This window comes from Poecilia mexicana, unplaced genomic scaffold (genome assembly GCF_051168715.1).
Source record: "Poecilia mexicana isolate PSO_F unplaced genomic scaffold, ASM5116871v1 scaffold_2, whole genome shotgun sequence".
NCBI classification, from domain to species: domain Eukaryota; kingdom Metazoa; phylum Chordata; class Actinopteri; order Cyprinodontiformes; family Poeciliidae; genus Poecilia; species Poecilia mexicana.
In genome coordinates this window covers 29926111-29953133 of record NW_028263371.1, presented here as the reverse complement: position 1 = coordinate 29953133, position 27023 = coordinate 29926111, and the positions used below count along the sequence as shown (strand labels likewise).

General features: G+C 35.5%; 6 protein-coding genes across 8 annotated transcripts; all 6 read left to right on the top strand.

Moving 5' to 3' along the window:
* Window positions 1-1367: 1367 nt before the first annotated feature.
* Window positions 1368-6479, top strand: LOC106924962 (uncharacterized). Its single transcript, XM_088014193.1, has 6 exons — window positions 1368-1902; window positions 2022-2133; window positions 2319-2642; window positions 3445-3580; window positions 5572-5614; window positions 5723-6479. The coding sequence occupies exons 2-6, from the start codon at window positions 2070-2072 to the stop codon at window positions 5858-5860; spliced, it is 705 nt and encodes a 234-aa protein (XP_087870319.1). The 5' UTR covers window positions 1368-1902; window positions 2022-2069; the 3' UTR covers window positions 5861-6479.
* A 109-nt stretch (window positions 6480-6588) lies between these two features.
* Window positions 6589-11704, top strand: LOC106924964 (uncharacterized). Of its 2 annotated transcripts, XM_088014176.1 has the most exons (5): window positions 6589-8423; window positions 9005-9316; window positions 9396-9540; window positions 9771-9828; window positions 10575-11704. In XM_088014176.1, exons 1-5 carry the CDS (start codon window positions 8291-8293, stop codon window positions 10746-10748), a joined length of 822 nt encoding a protein of 273 aa, XP_087870302.1. In that variant the 5' UTR covers window positions 6589-8290; the 3' UTR covers window positions 10749-11704. The 2 variants fall into 2 exon arrangements, with proteins under 2 accessions (XP_087870302.1, XP_087870305.1); XM_088014179.1 differs by lacking the exon at window positions 6589-8423 and having other exon boundaries at window positions 8472-9316.
* Window positions 11705-11817: 113 nt separating this feature from the next.
* On the top strand, window positions 11818-13857 carry LOC106924965 (uncharacterized). The gene is made up of 5 exons (XM_088014203.1): window positions 11818-12262; window positions 12431-12742; window positions 12823-12964; window positions 13120-13156; window positions 13244-13857. The coding sequence occupies exons 1-5, from the start codon at window positions 12196-12198 to the stop codon at window positions 13358-13360; spliced, it is 675 nt and encodes a 224-aa protein (XP_087870329.1). The 5' UTR covers window positions 11818-12195; the 3' UTR covers window positions 13361-13857.
* Window positions 13858-14839: 982 nt separating this feature from the next.
* On the top strand, window positions 14840-19876 carry LOC148160752 (uncharacterized). The gene is made up of 6 exons (XM_088014200.1): window positions 14840-15126; window positions 15242-15553; window positions 15631-15772; window positions 15998-16055; window positions 17152-18409; window positions 19654-19876. The coding sequence occupies exons 1-5, from the start codon at window positions 15060-15062 to the stop codon at window positions 17263-17265; spliced, it is 693 nt and encodes a 230-aa protein (XP_087870326.1). The 5' UTR covers window positions 14840-15059; the 3' UTR covers window positions 17266-18409; window positions 19654-19876.
* On the top strand, window positions 18271-19876 carry LOC148160751 (uncharacterized). 2 transcript variants are annotated; one of them, XM_088014184.1, is made up of 5 exons: window positions 18271-18409; window positions 18525-18836; window positions 18916-19057; window positions 19283-19328; window positions 19654-19876. In XM_088014184.1, the coding sequence occupies exons 1-5, from the start codon at window positions 18343-18345 to the stop codon at window positions 19834-19836; spliced, it is 750 nt and encodes a 249-aa protein (XP_087870310.1). In that variant the 5' UTR covers window positions 18271-18342; the 3' UTR covers window positions 19837-19876. The 2 variants fall into 2 exon arrangements, with proteins under 2 accessions (XP_087870310.1, XP_087870315.1); XM_088014189.1 differs by lacking the exon at window positions 19283-19328.
* A 651-nt stretch (window positions 19877-20527) lies between these two features.
* On the top strand, window positions 20528-23673 carry LOC106932148 (uncharacterized). Its single transcript, XM_088014167.1, has 5 exons — window positions 20528-20916; window positions 21041-21352; window positions 21432-21564; window positions 21784-21829; window positions 23084-23673. The coding sequence occupies exons 1-5, from the start codon at window positions 20850-20852 to the stop codon at window positions 23255-23257; spliced, it is 732 nt and encodes a 243-aa protein (XP_087870293.1). The 5' UTR covers window positions 20528-20849; the 3' UTR covers window positions 23258-23673.
* Window positions 23674-27023: the final 3350 nt, after the last annotated feature.

The window sequence follows — 27023 nt, the reverse complement described above, 5'->3', positions numbered from 1 at the left end:
TGTTTTGTCACAAAGGCCTTTCAAGCCCTTACTTCAAAGTAATCCACTACTTTGCATCATATTATTTAATTTCCAATAAAGTATATCATAAGTTGTTTTAAATGAGACGATGAAAGAAGAAGTTAGAATGGTAGAAATACTTTACCGAGACAATACTTAAGCAATGCATTATGATTTCCAAAAGGTTGTTCACATATTTAATCCCTTTGACAATTATGTTTTTTAGATGATGAAGACACCATTCCTCCTTCAGAAACAACTTTCCCTTCAACTCTAATCATCGTACTTATAGTTTTTGTGTTGATTGTTGTCATTCTGCTGGGAATCATTTCTGCATGTTGCTGCAGGAATAAACACAACAGGTAGGAGATCCATCTGGTTCTGTTCAGAAGTATAATTGTCATGTTAGTATAAGGGAATATCATGCATTTGAAATTAGGATTTATAGGTATAGAAGGTCTATTTTTGACCTTCTCTCCTCCTAAACACAAGTGAAAGAAACTTGGAACTTTATTTCTTGAAAATACTTGTAATACTGAAAGTGTCCAAGTCTGGGTTTAAAACTCAGCTCAGTTCGGTCTCTGTATGCTGACAGTTTTTGTTGATAAACTTGTTGTGTCCTACTTGTGCTTCTGCATTTAGATTATCTGGCAAAGATTCTTTCTAATGGTTTTGATGCAGCTCTCTGGACCAAAACGTTTTTGTGTCAGCATCAGTGTTTATATCCCCACTGGGATGAGCTGCTTTGGAGAGTACCACAGGGCTCTGTTCTAGGACCCTTGTGGTACCGCCCAGTAAAATAACTTCCATTTTGTTTTAATGGATGGACAGGATTTGAATGTTGATCCAGATTCATTATTGTTGTTCTCTATGCTTTTTCTTGTTGCTTTACCCGCTGCTTCTCAGAGATATATGATAAATATTTTTTTCTTTCATTCTTATGCAGATGACTGTCAGGTTAATTTTCCACTAAAATGCATTTCTGAACACTTTGTCCTGTTGTCCAGTAGATTTTGTATTTCTAAGTTATTTTTGGCATGGACAAAAATATAACTCATTAGGGACAGCTTGTAATTTTATTATTTACATGTCTTGTTTGCAGAAGAAATCAACTAAAACTCCTGACTTGGAATAAACTGAACAGCACAGCATTGTACAAGGTAAAACACTGAATGAACTGATATGTGTGTCTTCTTTTAGTCTTGGTCTCACAATAGTTTTTCTTTTTCATTTGTTGTTAACAGGAAGCAGCGGTGGCTGAGCCGTACCTTAAACAGGAAGTGACAAGGTTTTATTCTAAAGTCAAAGTGACCTGTTGTCAAACCATAAACTAATGAAAGATTTCATACAAACTGAGAGGATTTCTTCTCCTGCATGTGATCAATGTTTACACTGTGCTTAAGTGTAAGCACTTATTTTTATTTTATTTTTTTGCCACCAATTAGCAATTAGCAATCGTTTCTGACCTAAGTAGACAGAAAAAAAATGTTTCTTATAAAGTGAATGTTGCTACTCGTTAGCAAGGCTGAACTGACTCATTTATTTTTGGCAACTGATAATATCTTGATTTATGCAACACACACCCACATGTTACATAAATCAAAAATATAATAAAACTTTCCGTATCACTGATTTTTCTTGCCATTTTTCTTTTGATTGACCACTTTGTTAGCTTCACCACAAGGGCAGCTATGGAAAATGTTATGCACTTCCCTTTTCAGTGGGTCTATAACTAGATCTTCCTTTTGTGAGAACAAACACTTTGTCTGGCTCTGAGGTTTTGACTGCTGTTGCTGTAGACGAGTGCAAAGGGGCACGAGCCTGATCAGTACGGCTCAGTTTGGTTGGTCGCTGCTGCAGAGGATACACAGATGAACTCGTCTGGCTCTGCTTTTGTTAAAGGTGAGACGATGTTTCATCTTTAACGCTGTTCATCTTAACTTGTCTCTGTTGGAAATTAGCTTTATGGTCATTTCTAATTGTTTAGTAAAGGTAAATGTGCTTCTCGTCTTTGCTTACAGGAAAGAGCTGCAGCGTCTTTGTGGTTCATCGTAGGTAGTTTAAGCAGTATGTGGAGATGCACTTTGTGGTTTGTTTTACTTCTGCGGCTGACACTTTGCTCCAATGACAAAGGTAAAGCAAACACACAAAAAGTACTATATTATACCCTGAATTACAGAATTACAAAATAATCCATCTTTATTTCTTATGTTTGACAAAACCAAACAATGTTTTGTTTCCCTCATTTTCAAGCAATATGTGTTAAAAACACCAATAAATGCTGTTAAATAGCTGCTCTTTTCCAATTTTTATTACAGTAGATAATCTGGAGCCGGTGGTGAAAACCATCAGAAAAGATGAAGATTTGACTCCAGTTTGCAGCAATTCCACACAGAATCCAATCACATTAGTTGTCTGTAGGATCAGACCAGTGAGGAGCAGAGAAGAAGAATGTCATCTTATCTATCGAATGATGAGAGGCTTTGAGCAGGGATGTGACTCCAGGTTTTCACTCACGTTAATAAATCAGACAACGTTTCTCCGTCTGAACAATTTAACACTAGAAAATAGTGGAAGCTACAGCTGTGAGTGCTCACGTCGTGATGGAACATTTACTCTACAGCTCAACATCACTGTAGAAGGTAAGGAAAAGATTTATCTTGTTTAAAAACAATACGTTTTCTTCTACGATAAAGCAGATTTACCACAATGAAAATAATAAAATAAATGCAGAGCAAAAGTCTATATTCTTGTTAAAGTATTAAGCCTTCTTGAACTATTTCAGGATGAGAAGCACAGCTTCAAATGTCACAGTTTGCTTTGGGATTTTAAGTGAAAGTCACCCTCATTTGAATAATGGAAATGTGTAAATTGGAAACTAACCCATTTTTAGCTTACACTGCCCATCATCCTGAACTGGGTGAATATGGCAGTGGCAGCATCATGCTTCTCTTCCTGGAAGGTAACACAGAACTATCCCACTATGAAATCTGTAAGAAGCTACAGAAGAGTTCAGTTTAGGGTTGGTGGTTCATGCTTTCACAGAACATCAATCCAAATCAAGCAGAAAAACAATAAAGTGGTTTAAAGCATAGACATGTAGTAAAATGGCCCAGTCAAAGTCTATCCCATCTGACTGAGCTATTTTGCAAAGAGAACCAGAATTAAAATTTCAGTTTCTAGATGTAGCAGGTCAGTAGAAACACAAGGTCGATCAACAAGTTTTAACTCGGAGGTGCTGAAACAAATCCAGCCACTTTTTAGAAAGTTTTTAAAACCATGTAGTCTTTTTCTTGTTCTTAATGATTATGCACTTGTTTGCATCATCTAAGGTCCCAATAAAGTGCATTGCTGTGCTTCAAATGTGTCAAAATGATTAAAATGTTAAAAGGATAGAAATGATAGATGTTGACATCTTTGACGATATGTATTTATTTTTTTTAGATGACGAAGACACCATCCCTCCTTCAGAAACAACTTTCCCTATAGCTCTAATTACTTTATTTGGAGTTTGTGGATTGATCATCATCATTCTATTGGGAGTCATTTCTGGATGTATCTGCAGGAACAAATACCACAGGTAGATGAGCATGGTTTTTCTCAAAGGTTCATCCGTCATGTTAATATTGATTACTGTACATTTTGAAATTATAGGGCAGCAGTTCCCCTATTTTTCATCTTCCCTCCTCCAAGATAACAGTGCAAAGAAACTAGTGAGTCCGACTGTTAGCTGAGGAGACGAACAGTACTGGAAATGTCCCAGTTCTTGCCATAGTTCTGACCTAACAATCTTCTTCAGATATTTTTATGGTTTTGGTTCAAACCTTTGGATTTCTGGTTGGTTTTCTGCATCACTATGGAGATAAAGATTTTATCTCCAGTGCTGCTGATCTGCCTTCAGGGATACCACATGGCTCCGTTCTTGGGACCTTGTGATTCCTTACAGTGAGGTCCGGTCCATTCTGTCTACATGAAACCTTCAAAGTCTAATCTATGCTTTCATAACTTTGCCTTTTTCATTGAGGCGTCCCGTAGCATTGAGGTAGAGCGGGCGCCTCATAAACAGAGGGTATAGTCGTTGACACAACCGTTTTTAGTTTGATTCCCGACCTTGAGACCTTTGCTGCATGTCGTCCCCCTTCGCTCTCTCTGCCTGGTGACCATCAATAAAGGTCTCTAGTGCCATAAAAATCATTTTCAAAAACATATTTCCTTTCATCTTTATGCAGATAACATCAGGTTAATTTACCACTAAAAGTACATCACTCAGTGCCTTTTCCAACTTTTCCTTTATTGCATGGTTGAAATTCGAAGATACATGGCTTTGAATTGTCAGAATTTTAATAAGAATAAGACTTAAGTCATGTCGTTTTGCCAGACGACACCGGAAGTATCTCTGGTCTTGCTTTATTTCTCTAATCTAGTTTGAGTAAATCATTATTTCATTATTAAACTTAATAGTCGGATAACCAGCATTTGAAAATCCTGCTTTTTTTTTTCAGTTGTAAAGCTTATCAAAACAAAATCTTGAAGTGTTCTATAGTTTTTGATTTCTGTAAGGGAGTACCACAAAGCTTCATTCTCAAACTGTTTTTTTTTTGTCTGATCGTTGTCTCTTAGTGATATTATCTTTAAACATAATATTCCCTCTAATTTTTATGCAGATGATAGCCAGGTTTATTATCCACTCAGACATATTATCCTCTTTCCAACCTTTTCTTGACTTCCTGACGGACATAAATCCACACACTCAGTTTAAGATTCTCCTTTTAAGCATCCTTAATATTTAGCTTAAATCTTTCTAGAATTATGCACCCTTTAATTTGCTAAAGTCGTGAGATCAGTTTCTTCAACCTGCTCAAGATCAGCGAATGAAACTCAAAGGTGAAACTTTTTTCAGCTGCAGGTTCAAAACTGTGGACGGCTTTTCTGTTGCCTTTTAAGTGGGCGCATTTATTTACTCTTCAGAAACACACAGTTACTGTCGACTTTCTACCCAGTGTGTTATTTGTTTGTACCATATCAAAGGTTATCTTGTTTATGGCAACAACTATATTCCTATTATTACACTAACGGTCTTGAAAACGGCCTCTCAATGCTTTTAGCTCGGTCTAGGTGATCTAGTTTTATAAATTAAAATGAAGTCATGCAAAATAGTAAGGCATCATTTACCAGTATATTGTTTTAATCTATCTGCTCATAATGCAGATGAAGTCAAATTGATGATTGCGGTTTTATGCAGTTTATGGGAAGGCAGGATGTTCATGTTTGACACATGGCACACTTCTCAATGACGGCAAAGCAAACACACTTTACCCTCTTAAGCAGGCGTCCTGCTTCAGCAGCATGTAAGGTAAGGAGGGGAAAGTTTGAACAAACCGCAGGACCAAGAACACCCAAAAAAAAAAAAAAATGCCCAAGATGTTGATCTGAGTACAGAACACAGAGAAGATTTGTTGAGGTTTATTTGTCTCCACAAACACATCCACGCTTGTACAGAAGTTAATATTTTGACTGGAAATTGCCAAATGTACAATTTGTGATGAATGACTTTTGTTTGTCAATTAGAAGAAGAAGAAGATGTGAAGTGACCATAACTCCTCATCCAAACACGGTACATTACATTGTAAATAATGACACCTAATGCAGTTTTTTTCATTTCTTACTTTACTCTGGATATTTTTTTAAAATTTTTTTTACAATCTCGTTTGCTCTCTTGCAGGAAGTGCAGGACATTGAGCCGTACAGCGTCTACAGAGAGAATGAACTTTATTTAACGTCCGTAATTCACACCAGCCTGTCTACAAATAATCTGATTGTGATTGGGATGGATAATCCAAGCTCAGGGAGACCTCTATAGACTATTTTATGTTTTAATTTGTGTTTTTCTATGGAGCACTGTAACTGTCTATATTTTAACATCTGTGTATTTTGTTTAAAACTTATTTTCTAAATATCGTTAAGCGTTTTTCCATGTTAAAGTAAAGAGAAGACCAGAATAATGTCGCATTTAAAACAAGAACCATGTTCTCTTTTTCCCCCACAGTCTTCTCAACTCAACATGCTGTAATGTAACGGGTGAGGGGTGAGTTTGGGTGTTTCGGGTCGTTTGAACATCGACCACTCAGTCAGGCAGCAGCAGGTGGAAGCGAAGCGTTAAGGCTGACCAACAAATTCTTTCTTCCTGTATGAACTTCCTGTTTTCAGCCGCACAGGCCGCATGGCCTTGTCGCCTGCTGGTGTGAAACTGGAGGTGTAACCCTTCCACACGTCAACTGCAGTGTGCAAATTTTTGCGCAAAGATTACTCTGCAAACAACACCACACTGACTTTATTGCATAAACATGTTAACTTCTGGTCTCTCTTCTTAACTAACTTTACTCTCCTGTTATTTATTTGTATTGGTTGCAATAAGGAAACTGAAAAGATGTAAATATGTAAGAAAAAATAGAATTATATTAAAATGTTTTTTTTTTTTTATTTACCGTATGCGCTTATGTGTGTGCATTGCATTAAACTTTTTCTTTTTCTTTTAAATGTCATTCAAACATAGATTTAGAATATTCTTCCAATATGGACCTACTTTAAATGCTCACTACAGTCTGTTCTATCATCTGTAAGCTGGTGATAATTGATCTATTTTTGTTGTATTTACAAGAGTGAGGATTTGATTCTAAGATACTGTAAAAAAAAAAAAAAGTCAGAGTTGAAGCTGGAGTCTTTAGAGGAAGAGTCCAAGTCAAGCTGAAAGTCTTCTGTGCAACTAGAGTCTTTAAGAATCAGGGGGAAAGTAGATTATTTGAGCAAATGATTAATGCTTAATAATGAATGTTTCTGGAGAGCATGTGTTCTTAAAAGGAGCACTAGGTTAGTTTGTTTAAAGTCGACCGTCTTGTAGCGTTTACAGTAAGCAGACCACAGACCACAGTTTGGACTGAGATGTGCATATATTTTCCTGTTAAAGGTTGTCTTGATGTGGACATCATGCTGTAATGCAACAATTAGTTTGAGAACATATGAAGAGTAATTACATCATGTTTGGTCTCAAGATGAAACTTAAGTTTCAACCAAAAAAATCTGATCTTCAAATGGTAATGTTTAGGCCACAACAGAAAGATACTAAAACTAAATATTTTGTGTATTGGACACTTTTTTTTTTTTTTAATCAGGACGGGACAAGATTTCCAAATATTTGCACAGATATGCAGATTCTTTTGTAAAATTTTGCAGTTTTGTGTATAACCGACAGTGTCATCTGCATACATGTTGATATTGTCTGGGAATAACTAGAAAATCATCAACAAAAGGTGTAAAGACAACTGGTCCAAAAAGGGGGCCTTGTGGGACCCCTAGAGGGCAAGAGAGAGTATAAAAGACAGTTTTGTGAATTGGTTGGAAATGCTGTTAGATTTTTCTCAGTGTATTACTTGTAAAATTAATGATAGGACAAGTTTAAATGTATTTGAATTATGTTGTTTGGAAATACCTGAAACTGTCAATTTCAGTTTATAGTTTCATGTTGGTAATTATTGTGAGGTGAAAAGAAACTTAAAGTATCTCACTTCTATGTGCTCCAATACCTTTCTTGTGACGTTTTACCTGTTGATCAATTCAATTAGGTTCAAAAGTGCTTTATTGATCCCAAAGGGGGAAATTAAATTGATGTTTAGTAAAAAGTAATGGTAACACTTTATTTGAAGGTGGGTGAATAAGACTGTCATGACACTTTCATAAACATGACATAACACCTGTCATGAACATGAATAAGCCTTCATGAATATTTATGACTGTTGTCATAAAGCGTCATTCGGTAAATTATGACACTTTTAATACAAAGTTGACATTATTCAAAATGTCTTTGTTATGACAACTTGACATTAACCAATAAATCATTACTGTTTAAACTTTACCTTTAATAACATAAAGTTACCTAATTTTTAAAGTGCAATCAGTAATACTTTTATAACAAATTTATATCAGTAATGATTTCTTGGTTAATGTCAAGTTGTCATAACAAAGACATTTTGAATAATGTCAACTTTGTATTAAAAGTGTCATAATTTACCGAATGACGCTTTATGTCAACAGTCATAAATATTCATGAAGGATTATTCATGTTCACAACATGTGTTTATGACGGTGTCATGTCAGTCTTATTCACCCCCCTTCAAATAAAGTGTTACCAAAGTAATCAGGTGAAAACAGTTCGGTGTCAAACTTGGTGGAACAACTCAACAAAGCAGCCATAGTCCTGTAGTTACACTTCCGTTTCTGTTTGAATTGGTGGTTTATGTTGCGACAGCCCAACACAATGAACATACAAAAAAATCACTGTTGCTTGGACATCATGATCTCTGTGGAAATATTTAAGCTGCATTTTTTGCTACTTATTCCATCGTCTCTCTCTCTTTTGGACAGTGAAGGTAACATAAAGATAACTTTTATTTACATTTATTCTTTTTACATTTTAATGTAAATGCCATAAAAACAAGTCAGGATTTTGGACATTCATTGGTTTTTCTTTATTTTACAACAACCTTCAGAGATTTTTCAGAGTCATTGATGGCAGCTTTGGTCATTCTCAATGTTCTCTCATTAAGCTTCATGATTTAATCACCTGATATGGTTTAAAATGAAATTATTCCTTGTTGAGACTTATTTTAGAATGGCTCGTCCCCTTAATTTGTTTCATGTGGAAGTTGTGTTCAGAGTTGGAGTTGGTATTTTTATGGATCTTCAAATCAATGTGTATTTCATATTTTTATTACAAAGTCCCACATTTGTTTCTTAACAGTCTAAATGTGTGCAGTATGGAAAATGTAGGTAAAATAATTGAGAAAAAAAAACAATGAGTAAGTATAAACTTCTGACTTTCTTTATTCTGGCATTTACTAAATACATTTTTTTCATTAATCCTCAAATATTTAATAAAGGCTATGCATCTCACATATTTGTATATCAAAAACAAAAACAAGACTTATTCATTGTTCTTGATTGCCTGCAGTGACTCTTGTTAAAACAGTCGGGAAAGAATCTGATTTTACTCCAATCTGCACCAATGAAACATCAAATATCATCATAATGATCGTGTGTAAGATCAGAACAAAGAGGAACAATGGAGAGCAGTGCAGTCTGCTGTATAAGGACGGAGGTGACTTTGTTCATGAGTGTGACTCCAGGTTCTCACTGAAAACCAGGAATCAAACTGTGTTTCTACACCTGACCAGTTTAACAGCAGCTGATAGTGGGAACTACTCCTGTCAGTGTGCTAATCTTGATGGACCATATTTTCTCCATCTCAGAATCACAGTTAATGGTGAGCACATTTTATGTTGCTTGAATCAAACTTATATGAACTATATATTCTCTAACAATGTTTGTTTTATTTCCAAAAGAGTCGTTTCCTAATGATAATCCAGCAGATGAGGTTTGGAGCCAGTCTGCAGGAGTGACTCTTCCTTCTGCTTTGACTGCTGCAGTTCTCTTAGTTATCATAGTTTCAGTTATTCTGGGATTTATTCACAGAAGACGTCCACATCGGTGAGAAACTAATGCAACATTCATAGTTTGTTCATTTACCCAAATTCAAGTTTCATTGCCGAAGCTGCAGATTTTAAATTTCACTCACGGTCTTCATCTGTGTCTTCAACATGTTTGTTCCATTATCTTAAATCGAAATAGTTGTTTCTTTGAACATGTTTTCCTAAGCTCTGCCTCCAGATGTTATTTTAAACTTTCACACTAATCTGGAGTTCAATTCATATTTAAAGCGCCTGTTTAAGATCTGAAACATCCGGATCGTCTGTACATGGACCAGCTGCCGCTGTAGTGAGTAGATATCTGTATTTTATAAGTTACTATTTTCAGATTGTCACAAAGAAATACAGGAAGAACATGTTTTCCTTTAATTCTGTAATAAAACTGTCCCAAAACTTTACTTCTAACTTTTTTTTGCAGACCATTTTAGATGTTACATCCATTCATATGTATGGCTCGTATTAATATGAGCCATACAGGCAGACAAGCAGTACCACAAAGTAACATTACAAACACTAGATGGCACAATACCTACCTAAATATAATACTTAGTGAGTGAATTAACATAAACAATAGTCAGAAACTTCCCTCCTAACCAGCTGCAGATCATTTCCTGTGAAAATTAACTGGAACTGGAAGAAGTTTCTGATTAATTCTGGTTCAATAAACAGATTATTTCAACTCCAGTAAAGGAATAGTGATAAATCCAAATATATATTACATGTACTTTACAAAATGATCACAAGATGGCACTGTTGCGCTTAGCGTGAGAATCTCTAAATCTAGGAACCAAACTGTGCAAACACACTGATCTTCTCTGCATTTAAACTGAGAGAAACAACAGTTCAAATGTAAAGAAGACAAAAAATCGATAAGAACTGAATCATTTAATGTGTTACTGTTAAAGCCTGTCTTTTATTAAAGAGATTTAAGAGTTCTTGAAACTTCTCCCAGTGAAACATCAAATGATGTTTCACTTGACGTAGGCTGTTTGCGTGAAGATTTTTACTATAATTTTTTGTTTTTTTATTGTTTAGGATGAAGATGCCTCAGATAAACTGTACTCAAGCCTCCAACAACAAACCAGAGACATTTACCAAACTGTCTCCTCGGGTCGCCATCAGTATAAAACTGAAACCAAAGTCACTGATGAGCTGGAAAACAAGGAAATGACCAGAAATTGTAACATTTATGAAAACATTTTGAACTGAAAATCTGTCTTGATAAATACAACTGAATTTCCTCGTCATGTTGTGCTGTGATAGACCAACATGCAGCATGTTGAAGGTCAGTGTTATCACCCAGTGATGATAATGACCTGCTTGTTTATTACCATACTGACAAAATATGGTGGTATTATATGAAATCACAACTGTTCTGTTTGTTTTGCATGTTGATCTTAATACAAAAAATATTTTTATTTTTTTGTCATTTAACAATTTTTTTTTATTTCTACTTGATTATGCTTTTATGTCATGTTTCTAACACATCTGATGTTTTTCATATGTTCCCTTGATTTTCCTATAAATGGCTCTAAATTTTTACAAATGATATATAAATAAATCTACTTGACCTCTGAAAATGATGGACACTGTTTCTACAATATAGCACAATAATTCATAACAGGATCTGATTTCTGTGTTTAGTTTTGTTGTCTTTATAATTTGATTCTGGCTGTCGCTGAAAAATAACAACCCTTAATACCCAGTTATTAAGATGTTAAGAATTAGGAGCAGTAATTTAAGCAGTAAATAATAATAATAATGATATATCTTATTTAATAGGTGTCTTCCAGAGCACCTGGTATAGAATAGTAGTGAAAAATTAAAAGCAATTAAAAAAAAATTAAAGAGCAGTTATATGGAGATTTGACAGAGATGAGGAGAAAGTTAATGCTCTTAGAACGATATGCATGAGCCCTAACATCACACACTTTTAAAATTGCAAATTGCAAAATTAATCAAAATTTACTATGACCTTAGTCATTATGACCTGAATTATGAGACTTAAAAATGTAACCATAAACAAACTGGAAGACGACATTTAGCCACTTGTTTCTGGCGGCACATAAAACTTTGGTAAACCTTCATTAATTGTTGCATTTTTCTGCCTGGTTGCGAACATGTTTGTGTGAAAGTGTTGAATAAAGAAGCAATGAGGAACCTAACCTACATAAAGCATGACCTTTATTCTTTTTACTGCTCACATTCAAATTATAAAAGTGTGAAGACCACAAAGCAAACATGACATTTAGATCTCCTAACCCCATATTGTTGAAAAAAAAAAAAACAAGCAGGAAGTCCTGCCTAACATCATAACATACTGATAAAGCTTTAATCTAAGATGTTAGAGTACAGAAAAATACAATAATGGTTAATACCAATAGTAGTTCATTGTTATGCTTTTAAGCAAACTAACATTACAAACTGTCATTTGAATTGTGCAGAGATAATTCCTGTTTGTGTGGTCTGTTGTTTCAAAGACAGGCCGTCATGCAGGCGCATTTCCTTTTGAAAAAAAAAAAAAGAAAGTCACATCCTTTTGTGCCGTTGTGAGAGATGAGAATTTGTGGTTTGTGTCGCCCAAAAAGATTTAAAGGACAGTTCAGGCGCCCTCAGTTCAGTGCAGCAGCAGATTTTTCTGCAATAAGCAGGTTAGATGGATGCAGTGAGATTCAGCCTTTTACTGCTTCTGCCATGTTTTGGCTGCTGTCTGGACTCTGAAGGTAACGTAAAAATCTAATTTTCTTTTAATTCAATTTTGAAGTTTTTTTTTTTTAAATCAATCAGAGGCCTTCACTTTCTCTTTAACTGTACTTTGATCTGATTTACTTTAAATTCCACTGTTTCATAAATCAGACTATCTCTCATTCATTGTTCTTGATTGCCTGCAGTGACTCTTGTTAAAACAGTCGGGAAAGAATCTGATTTTACTCCAATCTGCACCAATGAAACATCAAATATCATCATAATGATCGTGTGTTGGATCAGAACAGAGAGGAACAATGGAGAGGAGTGCAGTCTGCTGTATAGGGATGGAGGTGACTTTGTTCATGAGTGTGACTCCAGGTTCTCACTGAAAACCAGGAATCAAACTGTGTTTCTGCACCTGACCAGTTTAACAGCAGCTGATAGTGGGAACTACTCCTGTCAGTGTTCTAATCTTAATGGAACGTATTTTCTCCATCTCAGAATCACAGTTAATGGTGAGCACACTTCCACATTTGTTCCATCAAACTTATAGAAACTTAATATTCTCTAACAATGATTTTTTTATTTCCAATAGCATCGAATCCCCATGAGAATCTATCGGATGACGTTTGGAGCCAGTCTGCAGTGACTCGTCTTTCTGCTTTGACTGCTGCCGTTCTCTTAGTTATCACAGTTTCAGTTATTCTGGGATTTATTCACAGAAGACGTCCACATCGGTGAGAAACTAATGCAACATTTCTTCTTTTATTTACACTTAGGCTTCTCAGCATAAGCTATATTTAGAAAAAGAAAAAAAAAGTACCTTTTCGGTAAAAAAATAAAAATAATAAAATAAATCAGGCCAGCTTTACACTGTTTTGTTTCCCAACAGAGAGCAACCAGAGCCGCGCATTCATCATGTAGAGGAGGTAATTTATATTTTAAAAATTGATGCATTTTATTTTATTTACACATGCACATTTTTAAGCTTTATTCTTCCACGTTTTGTCCTGCAGGACGTGACTGAAATCGAGCCGTACAGCTCCTACACTCAGAAGGAAAATTCGCTTTATTCAACAGGCATATTGCACAGCTGTCAAATTAATTCTGACTATGCAAATATTATCTCCTGATTATCTCCTGAATGAACAAATTTACCATCACAATTCTTTCGTATTTCAGATACTTTCCTTCTGATTTATTTATGTTCGATGGGTCTTGCCATATTCGGTTTATTTCTCGTGTTCATTAATGTTGTCATATTTTGTTTTTAGTTTCTTGTGTTAGTTTTTTGTGAATTTGGGTTTAGTTCTCTGAGATCACTGTTGATCATTTTCACTTGGCTTGTTGTTTCTCTGAGTTTTAGTTTATCTTCCTGGACTCTCCCTCTGTTCATCTGCCTTCTCTCTGCCTCAGCTGTCATTTTCCACCCCTGCCTCTTTGTAAAGACATGTTCATGTGTTCATATAACATATGTATATGTATGTACATCCTTTAACATGTTTCCAGAAACCTCGGCAGCATGTCATTTTTGCATAAACGTCCAAAAACAAATAAGCAAACACAAAGGAAAGTTGTCAGTTTTGGTCATTTGGAAAAAATAAATAAATCTCCATAACGCTCAACACAATTTTAACAGCGTTTTCATTGTATTTCTTCCTCTTCGTTAATATTTGTATTGTGTAAAAATAGCTTGGGGTAAACATTTAACGTTGCTTGTTTTTATTTAGTGTAGAAAAACACATTGAAAACTTTTTTGAACTGATCAATGCCACATGAATTTAGAAAAAAAACATTAAGAATCAGTCTTGGTTAGACCATGATCAGCCTTAACCACCTTTAAGCCACATTTAGACATCAGTTGACGACTTGATGGGACATGTTTTCATCTTTCACTTTTTAACCACGTTGTTTAGACAACAACACAACAACTGGAGCATGGTGTCTTTTCTCTGCCATTTCAAAAAGGGTTTGCAAAATTTTGCAAGTTTGTTACATAACTCTTATGGCTACTTGACAAAACCTCCGCATTATAAACGTCTTTTAAGTTTTTTTCTTAAAAAACAAAACACTTAATGTTGGAACACTAAGTAAATCAAATTTCAAAAAATCTGTCCTCTTCCCATCATACTTCCTGAACTGGTGGTTTGTTTCTGTCTCACCTTCATGTGTCCTAAAATAATCATCTTGCTCATATTTCCTCGTGGATACTTTTATTATTGTATAATTTAATAGTTCTATGAAGAAAAATAACACCTATTTAGAAATATCTATAACATAAAGATGGAAAATAAAAATACTTCTATTGTACTGCGAGTTTATTTTACTCTACAGGACTCGTAACTTTCTCTCTTTACGGCTCACATTCTAGATTATAAATATGTGAAGACCACAAAGCAAACATGACATTTAGATCTTCAGTTTTGCTAACCACCTATTTTGCAGAAAACAAGGCAGGAAGTCCCATCAGCCATGACAACATGCCGTCATGCCACCGGTTCTGTTGTGATCTAAGAGGCGACAATACATTAAAATAAATTTCTTTAATTTTTTATATAAGTAATAACTTGAATTTTAAGCGAACTTTTGACCCTTTATGACGTTCAAACTGTAACGATGCGATGGGCAGAGATAATCCTGGTTTGTGTTCTGTTGTTTCACAGTGAAGCCGTCATGTAGATGAGTTTCCCTTTCAGAAAAAGTCTCACATCCTCTTGAACCACTTTGAGAGATGACAATTTGTGGTTTGAGTCGCCCAATAAACGTTCAGAGGACAGTTGAGACGGCCTCTGTTCAGTGCAGCAGCAGATGTTGCATCGATAAGCAGGTGAGATGGATGCAGTGAAATTAAGCCTTTTACTGCTTCTGCTGTGTTTTACGTGTTGCCTGGACTCTGAAGGTAACGTTGATATTGAATATTCTTTGAAATGTATTACATCTGTTTTCATATTTAAAAGATTCCATTCTTACAGCAATCAGACTATATCTCATTCATTGTTTTTACCTGTTTGCAGAGACTCTTGTTAAAACAGTCGGAAAAGGATCTGATTTTACTCCAATCTGCACCAATGAAACATCAAATATCATCATGATGATTGTGTGTTGGATCAGAACAAAGAGGAGCAATGGAGAGCAGTGCAGTCTGCTGTATAGGGATGGAGGTGACTTTGTTCATGAGTGTGACTCCAGGTTCTCACTGAAAACCAGGAATCAAACTGTGTTTCTGCACCTGACCAGTTTAACAGCAGCTGATAGTGGGAACTACTCCTGTCAGTGTGCTAATCTTGATGGACCATATTTTCTCCATCTCAGCATCACAGTTAATGGTGAGCCACTTTTATATTTATTGTATTAAACTTATGTTTGATGTATAATATAACTTTTTTTTAATTCTCCCTACAAGACCCACTTCCTAATAATAATTCATCAGATGACGTTCGGAGCCAGTCTGCAGTGACTCGTCTTTCTGCTTTGACTGCTGCAGTTCTCTTAGTTATCACAGTTTCAGTCATTCTGGTGTTTATTTACAGAAGACGTCCACATCGGTGAGAAACTAATTCAATATTCATAGCTTCTTCCTTTACCCAAATATAAGCTTCACAGCTAAAACAACTCATTTTAATTTTGACACATGATATTTATGTGCATCTTGAGTGTAACTGTTATATTGTATCCAAGTTGTTATTTCTTTGGATACTTTTGTCTAAACTTTACCTCCAAAAAATTATACAAAACTTTTACACTAATCTGGAATTCCTTTCATATTAAAGAGCCTGTTTAAGATCTGAAACATCTGGATCATCTGTGCATAGATCTGCTGCGGCCCTAGTGAGTAAATATACTTATTCTTATGTCACAGAGCAGAACAAGTTTGTTTCTTCTGGATTTTGCTTCCCATTTTAGAGATTACAAACTTATAGGATGTAGATCAGGAGTGTCAAACGTACGGCCCGCGGGCCGGAACCGGCCCGCCGAACGATTTAGTCCGGCCCGGGGGCTAAGTGCATTATCATTATTCATGAAAAAACATATACTTCGTTTAATTGAAAATCTGCAGTTCCTTTACTGTCCACGAGGGGCGCTGTGTTTTATTCAGAGCACACAACATGATGCAACACTGCAATTTTATTTTGGCCCTGGCAACCTCATATTTCTCGTGCATGCTAACATACATACATGTTGCAAGTTTTTCTATATGTATACATTTTATGCATCAACAAATGTACTTAATAAAATGTCTGTTTAAAACAGCTGACACTTAAGATTTCAAATGTGTGAAGCCAGATAATTTGTTCAAATTGCTTCCCAGATGTTGAAAATTGATTTTAAATCTTTTCTTAATTTTTGTCTGTTGTATATTGTGATGCAGGACAGTGTTTTTAAGTTCCAAAAACTGTGAATAAATGTTTTGCAGCATTGTACAATCACTGAGATCAGTTCTTATGCATAATGCACTTAAATAAATGCTTAACTGAGTAAAAGTATTGTTGAAATTGCAGATACCTTTCTTAAAAACTGAGATTATTCATAATATATTTTGTAAAAGTGAAATTCGTTTAATATAAAAATCAACAACAAGTCCACTTTTATTGGTTCTATTTAATCTTGCAATGAGTTTACTTGTGTGGCCCCCTGCAGATCAGATTAAGCTGTATGCGGCCCCTAAACCAAAATGAGTTTGACACCCCTGATCTAGATACTGCACTTGGAGAAAATAGCCGCAAGATGGCACTGTTGTGCTCAGAGGACCTCCACCTGCAGTGATCAAACTGTCAGTAAAACAGTACTATTCATGCAAACATATATTTTTGTTAAAAATATAAGAAAATGTTGCAGCGCAAATAGAAAGACTTCAATCAGCTGCTGCATTTGAATGAACAGTTTTAACAGTTCTTGAAATTGTTCTGTTTATTTTATTGTTTAGGGTGAAGACAACACAGATGAACTGTACACGGGTCTCCAGCGGCCAACAGCAGACATCTACCAGACTGTTTCTTCAGGTCACCATCAGCACCAGCACCAAAACAAACTCGGTTAATAACATCATAACCGACAACCTGGAAAATCTGGAAAGGAACAGGATTTGTAAAATCTATGAAAATTTCTGAACCAATAATCTGTTGACATGAATAAAGTTTGATAAACGTTTGGCTTTCTATGTTTTACTGAGCGAGACTAATTACCACACTATTTCAGTTCTTAGGTCAACATCGACATCGGTTTGTGTGGACAGAATCTGGTTACTGAAGAATGACAGCTTAAGCTTTTCACCTGATTTTTCCCAGTAAAAAAAAACCTTTTTTAAAATTATATTAAAGAATTGAGCTGACCTTTGAACTCGTCCCATCATCAATTTTGTTTTTGTCATGTTCACATTTTTAGTAATTTTTATTGAACACAATATTTCTGGCAGGATGTAAGTATGGAAAAACTACTGCAACAAACTTCAATGTGCGGTTAAGAATCTGTTAACTCCTTACATTAAGAGAGATCAGCCTCTTGCAGCTGCTGATGGAAATTTGTTGCATTTTTCTGTCTGGTCACATGTTTGTGTGAAAATGTTGCATTAAGAAGCAACGGGGGATGTAACCTACATCAACCTGTACCAGGACGCTTTCTTCTCTTACATCTCACAGTCAAGCTTCAAAATATATGAAGACAACAAAGCAGACATGACAGCTAGATTTGATCTAGTCTTATTAAGTCCCTGCAGTTACAGGAAACGAGGCAGGAAGTCCTGCCTACCAGAATATGCATGGTTAGGTTTGCATCTAGCTGTGTTATTGTCTGATACAAGGGGCTGCAGTACAGAAAAGCACATTTTCTGCTAGGTAATATAAAAATAAGAGTTGACTGTTTTGGTTTTAAGCAAACTTTGGACCCAACAGGATTACTAAATAGAGATGCAAACATACCTGCAGATTGTGTGTTCTCTTGTTTCAAAGAGCAGCGGTCAAAGGAGGCGCGTTTCCTTTTCGGAAAAAGTGACACGTCCTCATGAACCACTTTGAAAGTCAAGAATTTGTGGTTTGAGTCGCCCAATAAACGTTCAGAGGACAGTTGAGACGGCCTCTGTTCAGTGCAGCAGCAGATGTTGCATCGATAAGCAGGTGAGATGGATGCTATGAGATTCAGCCTTTTACTGCTTCTGCTGCGTTTTACGTGTTGCCTGGACTCTGAAGGTAACGCTAATGTTTAATTTTCTTTGAAATGTATTACATCTGTTTTAATTTTTAAAAGATTCCACTCTTACAGCAATCAGACTATCTCTCATTCATTGTCTTTAACTGCTTGCAGTGACTCTTGTGAAAACAATCAGAAAAGAATCTGATTTTACTCCAATCTGCACCAATGAAACATCAAATATCATCATAGCGATCATTTGTAAGATCAGAAGAGAGAGGAACAATGGAGAGCAGTGCAGTCTGCTGTATAGGGATGGAGGTGACTTTGTTCATGAGTGTGGCTCCAGGTTCTCACTGAAAACCAGGAATCAAACTGTGTTTCTGCACCTGACCAGTTTAACAGCAGCTGATAGTGGGAACTACTCCTGTCAGTGTGCTAATCTTGATGGAACTTATGTTCTCCATCTCAGCATCACAGTTAATGGTGAGCCACTTTTATATTCATTGTATTAAACTTATGTTTGATATATAATATAATCATTTTTTTAAATTCTCCCTACAAGACCCACTTCCAAATAATAATTCATCAGATGACGTTCGGAGCCAGTCTGCAGTGACTCGTCTTTCTGCTTTGACTGCTGCAGTTCTCTTAGTTATCACAGTTTCAGTCATTCTGGTGTTTATTTACAGAAGACGTCCACATCGGTGAGAAACTAATTCAATATTCATAGCTTCTTCCTTTACCCAAATATAAGCTTCACAGCTAAAACAACTCATTTTAATTTTGACACATGATATTTATGTGCATCTTGAGTGTAACTGTTATATTGTATCCAAGTTGTTATTTCTTTGGATACTTTTGTCTAAACTTTACCTCCAAAAAATTATACAAAACTTTTACACTAATCTGGAATTCCTTTCATATTAAAGAGCCTGTTTAAGATCTGAAACATCTGGATCATCTGCTGCGGCCCTAGTGAGTAAATATACTTATTCTTATGTCACAGAGCAGAACAAGTTTGTTTCTTCTGGATTTTGCTGCCCATTCTAGAGATTACAAATTTATAGGATCTAGATACTGCACTTGCAAAAAATAGCCGCAAGATGGCACTGTTGTGCTCAGAGGACCTCCAGCTGCAGTAATCAAACTGTCAGTAAAGCAGTCCTATTCATGCAAATATATTTTTGTTAAAAATATAAGAAAATGTTGCGGTGCAAACAAAAAGACTTCAGTCAGCTGCTGCATTTTAATGAACAGTTTTAACAGTTCTTGAAATTGTTCTGTTTATTTTATTGTTTAGGGTGAAGACAACACAGATGAACTGTACACGGGTCTCCAGCGGCCAACAGCAGACATCTACCAGACTGTTTCTTCAGGTCACCATCAGCATGAAACTAAAACAAACTCGGTTAATAACATCATAACCGACGACCTGGAAAATCTGGAAAGGAACAGGATTTATAAAATCTATGAACATTTCTGAACCAATAATCTGTTGAGATGAATAAAGTTTGACAAACGTTTGGCTGAATTTCCTTTCTATGTTTTACTGAGTGAGACTAATTACGACACTATTTCAGTTCTTAGGTCAACATCAACATCGGTTTGTGTGGACAGAATCTGGTTACTGAAGAATGACAGCTTAAGCTTTTCACCTGATTTTTCCCAGTAAAAAATCCCTTTTTTAAAAATTATATTAAAGAATGAGCTGACCTTTGAACTCGGCCCATCATCAATTTTGTTTTTGTTACGTTCACATTTTTAGTAATTGGGGGAGGGGGGGGGTTATTGGACGCAATATTTCTGGCAGGATGTAAGTATGGAAAAAGTACTGCAACAAACTTCAATGTGTGGTTAAGAATCTGTTAACTCCTTACATCAGTGTCTTGCAGCTGATGATGGAAATTTGTTGCATTTTTCTGTCTGGTCACATGTTTGTGTGAAAATGTTGCATTAAGAAGCGACAGGGGACGTAACCTACATCAACCTGTATCAGGACGCTTTCTTCTCTTACAGCTCACAGTCGAGCTTCAAAATATATGAAGACAACAAAGCAGACATGACAGCTAGATTTGATCTAGTCTTATTAAGTCCCTGCAGTTACAGGAAACGAGGCAGGAAGTCCTGCCTACCAGAATATGCATGGTTAGGTTTGCATCTAGCTGTGTTATTGTCTGATACAAGGGGCTGCAGCACAGAAAAGCACATTTCTGCTAGGTAATATAAAAATAAGAGTTGACTGTTTTGGTTTTAAGCAAACTTTGGACCCAACAGGATTACTAAATAGAGATGCAAACATACCTGCAGATTGTGTGTTCTCTTGTTTCAAAGAGCAGCGGTCAAAGGAGGCGCGTTTCCTTTTCGGAAAAAGTGACACGTCCTCATGAACCACTTTGAAAGTCAAGAATTTGTGGTTTGAGTCGCCCAAACTGTACAGACAGTTCAGACGGGCTCAGTTCGGTGCAGCAGCAGACGTTGCAGACACAGGGTAATTAGATGGATGCAATGAGAATCAGCTTTTTACTGCTTCTGCCATGTTTCGTGTGGCCTTTGGACGGCAAAGGTAACGTTGATGTTGTTGTATTTTGACTCGTCTTGTACTATCAAATTCCAGTTTCTGATTTTTTGTCAGTCGACTATTACAGCATTGAAACTATTTCTCATTAATAGAACTTTACTGTTTGCAGTGACTCTTGTGAAATCAACTGGGAAAGGATCTGATTTCACTCCAATCTGCACCAATAAAACATCAAATACCATCATAATGATCATTTGTAAGATCAGAACGGAGAGGAACAATGGAGAGCAGTGCAGTCTGCGGTATAAAAACGGAGGTGACTTTGTTCATGAGTGTGGCTCCAGGTTTTCACTGAAAACCAGGAATCAAACTGTGTTTCTACACCTGACCAGTTTAACAGCTGCTGATAGTGGGAACTACTCCTGTCATTGTGTTAATCTAGATGGAACACATTTTCTCCATCTCAGAATCATAGTTAATGGTGAGCACACTTTATATTGCTTGTGTCAAACTTTTAGTAGCTATATATTGTATAACAATGTTTGTTTTACTTCCAAAAGAGACAAATCCCGATGATAATTCATCAGATGAAGTTTGGAGCCAATCTGGAGTGATTCTTCTTTCTGCTGCAGTTCTCCTGGTTATCAAAGTTTCAATCATTCTGGTATTTATCCACAGAAGACGTCCACATCGGTGAGAAACTGATTCAATAGAGTTTATTATTTTACTTAGACTTTGGCTTCTCAACTAAAATAATTCATTTTTAATATCATTTCTAGCCTTTCTCTGCTTCTTCAACACAATTATGCCATTGTCTTAAATAAAAACTGACGTTTCTTTGAACGTTTGATCAATGCTACATTTTGATGATTATACTTTGACACTAATTCTGAATTCTTGCATCTGTTTAAGATCGAAAACATTTGAATCATCTGTACATGGATCAGCTGCCGCTATAGTGAGTAAATATAATTTACTATTTTAAAATTTACACCATTGTTTTTGCCAAGTGGCATAAAAAAACGCAAGAACAGGCATTCTTTTTTATTCTCTATTTTCTAATCTACTTTGCAGACCACTTTAGAAATTACAAGCGTGTGGCATACAGCCATTTATTTGTTTTTCCATCTTCCATTTATCTTTCCATCCTTTCAGTTTTGGTTTTTGATCTGAGTCGTATGTTCAGGTTCCCAGGTCGACATCGGAAAGATCTGAGAGACAGAAAAATACATCTTATCAGTCTGCTGCATCATGAAGTGGTTTCCTTTTGCTGTTTAACTTTTGTCATAGAGAGTTTGTTCCATCTGATTGCTGCTGAGAATTTTTTTATCAGTGTTTTTAAAATCAGATTTGTACAGGAATGATTTCTGTCTCTTTAAACAACGAGGTAAAGCCCAGATGATGAGTTAAAATTGCAGATCATATAGATAACAATGGGAATTTGACATTGTGGAGTTTGATAATAGATCTAAGTTGCAAAGTACAAAGAGAAAATCAGAGCCCTGTGGCACACCACTCAGAACAGGAAGATAAACATAGATGTTTAAAGAAATAAGACCAGATATCATTATTGTAATGTTTAGGAAATATAAATAATTTTGGTAATTCTAAAATAAGACGTTTGACCTGATTTAATTTCAGACGGTGAGAAAAAGAGGTGTATGTGTTTTTCACACACATTTCTGGTTTCATCTGTCTATAAAACATTTTGAATAAATAAAAGTTTTACATGGCAGTTGAATCCTCAGAGATAAATAAAGTCTGTGTGTCTGTTTGATGAATTAACTTAAACCACAGGCAGAACAAATCCTTTACTGTCACCGGGGAAGATTTATGATTAATTTTGGTTCAACAATTTGACTGTTTCAGCTCCAAGAACAGAATGAACTACTGTAAATTCATTTAAATAACAGAAGGATTCATGTACTATAGAAAATAACCACAAGATGGCACTGTTGCACTAATACAGAGAACCATAGATGGAGGAAAAAACGCTACTGAGAAGAAACTGTTGCAAATGTGAATTAGAGAAATAAAAAATAAAAAAATAAAAAAATAAATAGTACATTATTGTCAATTTATGCCTTTTAGTAATTAGATTTACCAGTAGAAAGATTTTCACTAAGGAGCGACGTAAATTGATGTCTGACTTGATTGAGGGTATTTTGCTTCAAAATTGTTTTTAATGTTTTTTATTTTTATTATTGTTTAGGATGATGATAACTTGAATGAGCTGTACGTAAATCTCCAGAGGCCATCCAGAGACCTCTATCAAACCGTCTCCTCAGGTCACCGTCAGCATGCAGCTAACAGAAACTCGGCCAACAAGAAAGAAACCGGTGACCTGGAAAATCTGGAAAGGAACAGGAATATTTATGAAAACTAATAATCTGTCAGGATAAATACAGTCTGATTTACATCAGGCTGAATTTTCTTATGTTTTACTGCATTAATTAAGCTAACATAACGTTTGTAAATTTACCTCTTTGTGCGGACAGAATCTGTTACATTCTCACGTCTTATCAACTGTGTTATGAACAGAAGGTACTATTTCTATTTTTGCAAAGCTGTTAAAACACTATTAATGCACTTCCTGCAGGGGTCAGGAAGTATGTATAAATTGTACTTATTATTTATGGATTTGTATATTATGTTTTTCATTTGTCTTGCTTGAAAGTGTATGATTTATATGACATCACTGATGCGTAGTGGTGTCCAGATGTTTTTGTCATGATGGCCAAAATCATCCGAGTGAAAAGGACTCACAGCCAAAAATAAATTTTAAGAAAATGTATAAGAATTCATTTGTTTTTGTCTTACTTTTGTCTTTTAATGAAACATTAAGGCAGTCTTGTTTTTTCTTTTTTGTTAAATGGGAGTCTATAAATCTTTGACATCTACACTTAGCAACAAGAAGACGTCAGCAATTGCTGTATTTATCCACGGCTAAACAATGGTGGAGAGTGGCAGGAACAAGAGAATTTAGAAAATATTGTTCTTTAGCAATATTGTTCTTTAGCAGTGTCACTGTCTTCTTTAATTGTGATTAAAGGCAGAGCAAATTCATTCAGAGGGGCGCTAATAGCCCTTAGCCTTCACCTTCAGTCTATGTTCCACAGACTAAAGTTAAACTCTGGTTTAGCTCCGTAGCTTCCTGATCACCAGAGATATTCAGGAACTGTTTTCTCTTTTAAAACAGGACTGAACATGTGACTAAATTACAGCAGAGTAGTCAAAGACACTTAGAGGAAGCAGTTAAGCTAATTGAGGAATATGCTAACTTATCAACAGGTCAGCTTACCCAGAGGCCTCACACCACCAGATTATTCAAAAAGTCAACCTGTTGCCATCACTTTCTCTGACTGAGGTGACAAAACATATTTAGTTGTCCTGTGGTACACCGATATTTGCAAAGATTGGTTTTTGATTCCTTGTGAGTTAAACGCTGCTGACTTTACAACTCAAGAAAGCAAAACTGAAAACACAAATGAAGGACCTACCTTGCAGAATGACACAGTTTATCACGTCAACCTGCAGCCTTCACAATGATGTCAAATCTAATCACCGTAGAATGATGCTGAACTAGAAAACACATTTTGTTGCAGATGACTGATGCCACACAAAAAATAGGCCAACAGAACAGTTGAAAGTCATACTTGGTTAGACCATGATCAGCCATAACCACGTTTAGGCCACATTTAGAAATCAGTTGACGTCTTTATGGGGACATCTTTTTATGTTTCCCTTGTCGACCACATTGTTTAGACACAATGCAAAGTTGTCTTTTCAAAGTTGTTTAATTAAATTATTATGCTTTCTTGAACAAGCACCACATTATGAATGCCTTCCAAATTTTTTCTTTCAGTTGATAAAACGCCAAATTCATCAAACATTCCAGAAACTTGTCTTCTTTTACTCAAATTATCCTAAATTGTGGAAATCTGTCCTCTTTCCAACATATTTGCTGAATTGCTGCTTTTGTTTTCATGTCTTGGCTTTTTGATTGTCTATCTTGACTTTGCTCTGGTGTACCTTTAATCTGATATGAGATTCATTAATGGTGTATGAATGAATGAATGAAATTTTTTTATTCGAACATGATACAAATATAAAAATAAAATAGTGCACAGTAACAAGAAGTGCATAAGAAAGAAGAGAAAATACAGATTTTTTTGTTTCAGTTAACATATCATGCTCAAAATGGGGTAGGAAGTAGTGAGAACTTATAAACTCCTACCCCCTAAACACTTGAAACTTTAGAGTCCTACTGTCATTAAAAAAATCACAATCAAAGTGGCAGTCAGAAGTAACAGTTACTAATATTTACCTATACATTTTCCCATTTTATGCTGGTTTGTCTTTCTAAACCCTTACACCAAGTTATCTGCAATACACACCTTATTGCTTTCTGTCACCCATATGTGTATCTATTGAAAATTACCTCTTTGTACTTTCTTTTGAATTGTGTTAAACTATTGCTTTGTTTGAAATCTTCATGTAACTTGTTCCATAACTTTACACCTTTAATTGAAATACAGAAGCTTTTTCTTGTTGTTCTAAAATTGCGGATCTTGAAGTTTGAGTGACCCCTTAAGTTATACCCCCCTTCTCTTTCAGAAAACGTGCTCTGTATGTGCTCAGGTAACAACTTTTTAGATACTTTGAACATAAACTGAGCCATTTTAAATTCTACAAGCTCGTCAAATTTGAGAATTCTGGATTTTATGAAGAGTGGGTTTGTATGCTCATAATAACCGACATTATGGATGATTCTAATGGCTCGTTTCTGTAGGACGGTTACCGGATGTAAAGAGCTCTTGTAATTAACTCCCCACACTTCACAGCAATATGATAGATATGGTAAAATCAGAGAGTTATATAGAATATGAAGTGATTTAGCATTCAATACATGTCTAGCTCTAGCCAATATGGATATACTTCTACTGAGTTTACTCTGTAAATGTTTAATATGAGGTTTCCAACTGATTTTGTCATCTATTATTAGACCGAGGAACTTATTAGCAAAAACCCTTTGTAGAGTTACGTCCTCTATTTGAACTTGGATTTCAGTATTTTTATAACAGTTCCCAAAGACCATGATTTTCGTCTTGTCCAAATTTAGGGATAATTTGTTATGGTCAAACCATATCTTTAACTTACTAATCTCTGAAGTGACTGTTGAGAGAAGATGCTCTAAATTGTCGCCAGAGGCTAGAATATTTGTGTCATCAGCGAATAAGATAAATTTTAATACATTGGACACTTTACTGATATCATTTATATAAAGATTAAATAAAATTGGTCCCAATACTGATCCTTGTGGTACTCCACAGACAGTCTCCTGCCAATCAGATTCCACATCTCCCAATTTCACAAATTGTTTCCGGCTCTTTAAATAACTCCTCATCCAGTCAGAAACTACTCCCCTAATTCCATAGCGTTCTAATTTTTTAAGTAAGATTTCATGATTTATTGTATCAAAAGCTTTCTTTAGATCTATAAATATCCCTACTGCCAGTTTCTTACTATCTGTTGCGTTGGTTATTTCTTCTATTAAGTCAGTTACAGCCAGCGATGTTGACCTGTTTGCTCTGAATCCATATTGACTGCTAATAAGTAGCGAATGTTTTTCTATGAATTGTTCCAGTCTTTTCTTAAAGAGTTTTTCCAGGATTTTAGAAAATTGTGGGAGAAGAGAGACAGGCCTGTAGTTAGTGAAGAGGTGTTTGTTGCCAGTTTTATACATTGGTTTGACCTTAGCTATTTTCATTTTGTTGGGAAATGATCCTGTTTGAAATGATAAATTGCAAATATAAGTTAGTGGTTTAGAGATTCCTTTAATTACTATTTTAATAGTTTTCATGTCCAGATCATCACAGTCAGTGGAAGTCTTATTTTTACAGTTATTCACAATGTTTATGATTTCTTCTTCTAGTACAGGGTTGAGATATAAGGAGCTGGGATTATTCTCAATTAGATATTGCTGAGTTGCAGTTTTTGTAGTCGGTATTTTTTCTGCTAATTGAGGTCCTATATTAACAAAAAATCTATTGAAATTATTGACGACACTTTTCAAATCAGTAATATTCTGTTCATTATCTATAAAATAGTCTGGATAGTTGTTATTGTTAGATTTTCTAATAATGTAAAGA

Bases quoted from the DNA above. Each gene is read 5' to 3' on its own strand.
- LOC106924962 (XM_088014193.1), top strand. From the start codon at position 2,070: ATGTGGAGATGCACTTTGTGGTTTGTTTTACTTCTGCGGCTGACACTT. The intron at 3,581-5,571 runs GTAGATGAGCAT...GTCAATTAGAAG, and splicing joins TGCAGGAACAAATACCACAG to AAGAAGAAGATGTGAAGTGA. The intron at 5,615-5,722 runs GTACATTACATT...GCTCTCTTGCAG, and splicing joins TAACTCCTCATCCAAACACG to GAAGTGCAGGACATTGAGCC.
- LOC106924964 (XM_088014176.1), top strand. From the start codon at position 8,291: ATGTTGCGACAGCCCAACACAATGAACATACAAAAAAATCACTGTTGC. The intron at 9,317-9,395 runs GTGAGCACATTT...TATTTCCAAAAG, and splicing joins TCTCAGAATCACAGTTAATG to AGTCGTTTCCTAATGATAAT. The intron at 9,541-9,770 runs GTGAGAAACTAA...TCATATTTAAAG, and splicing joins CACAGAAGACGTCCACATCG to CGCCTGTTTAAGATCTGAAA.
- LOC106924965 (XM_088014203.1), top strand. From the start codon at position 12,196: ATGGATGCAGTGAGATTCAGCCTTTTACTGCTTCTGCCATGTTTTGGC. The intron at 12,743-12,822 runs GTGAGCACACTT...TATTTCCAATAG, and splicing joins TCTCAGAATCACAGTTAATG to CATCGAATCCCCATGAGAAT. The intron at 12,965-13,119 runs GTGAGAAACTAA...GTTTCCCAACAG, and splicing joins CACAGAAGACGTCCACATCG to AGAGCAACCAGAGCCGCGCA.
- LOC148160752 (XM_088014200.1), top strand. From the start codon at position 15,060: ATGGATGCAGTGAAATTAAGCCTTTTACTGCTTCTGCTGTGTTTTACG. The intron at 15,554-15,630 runs GTGAGCCACTTT...TCTCCCTACAAG, and splicing joins TCTCAGCATCACAGTTAATG to ACCCACTTCCTAATAATAAT. The intron at 16,056-17,151 runs GTGAGTAAATAT...TTTATTGTTTAG, and splicing joins ATAGATCTGCTGCGGCCCTA to GGTGAAGACAACACAGATGA.
- LOC148160751 (XM_088014184.1), top strand. From the start codon at position 18,343: ATGGATGCTATGAGATTCAGCCTTTTACTGCTTCTGCTGCGTTTTACG. The intron at 18,837-18,915 runs GTGAGCCACTTT...TCTCCCTACAAG, and splicing joins TCTCAGCATCACAGTTAATG to ACCCACTTCCAAATAATAAT. The intron at 19,058-19,282 runs GTGAGAAACTAA...TTCATATTAAAG, and splicing joins TACAGAAGACGTCCACATCG to AGCCTGTTTAAGATCTGAAA.
- LOC106932148 (XM_088014167.1), top strand. From the start codon at position 20,850: ATGGATGCAATGAGAATCAGCTTTTTACTGCTTCTGCCATGTTTCGTG. The intron at 20,917-21,040 runs GTAACGTTGATG...TACTGTTTGCAG, and splicing joins GTGGCCTTTGGACGGCAAAG to TGACTCTTGTGAAATCAACT. The intron at 21,353-21,431 runs GTGAGCACACTT...TACTTCCAAAAG, and splicing joins TCTCAGAATCATAGTTAATG to AGACAAATCCCGATGATAAT.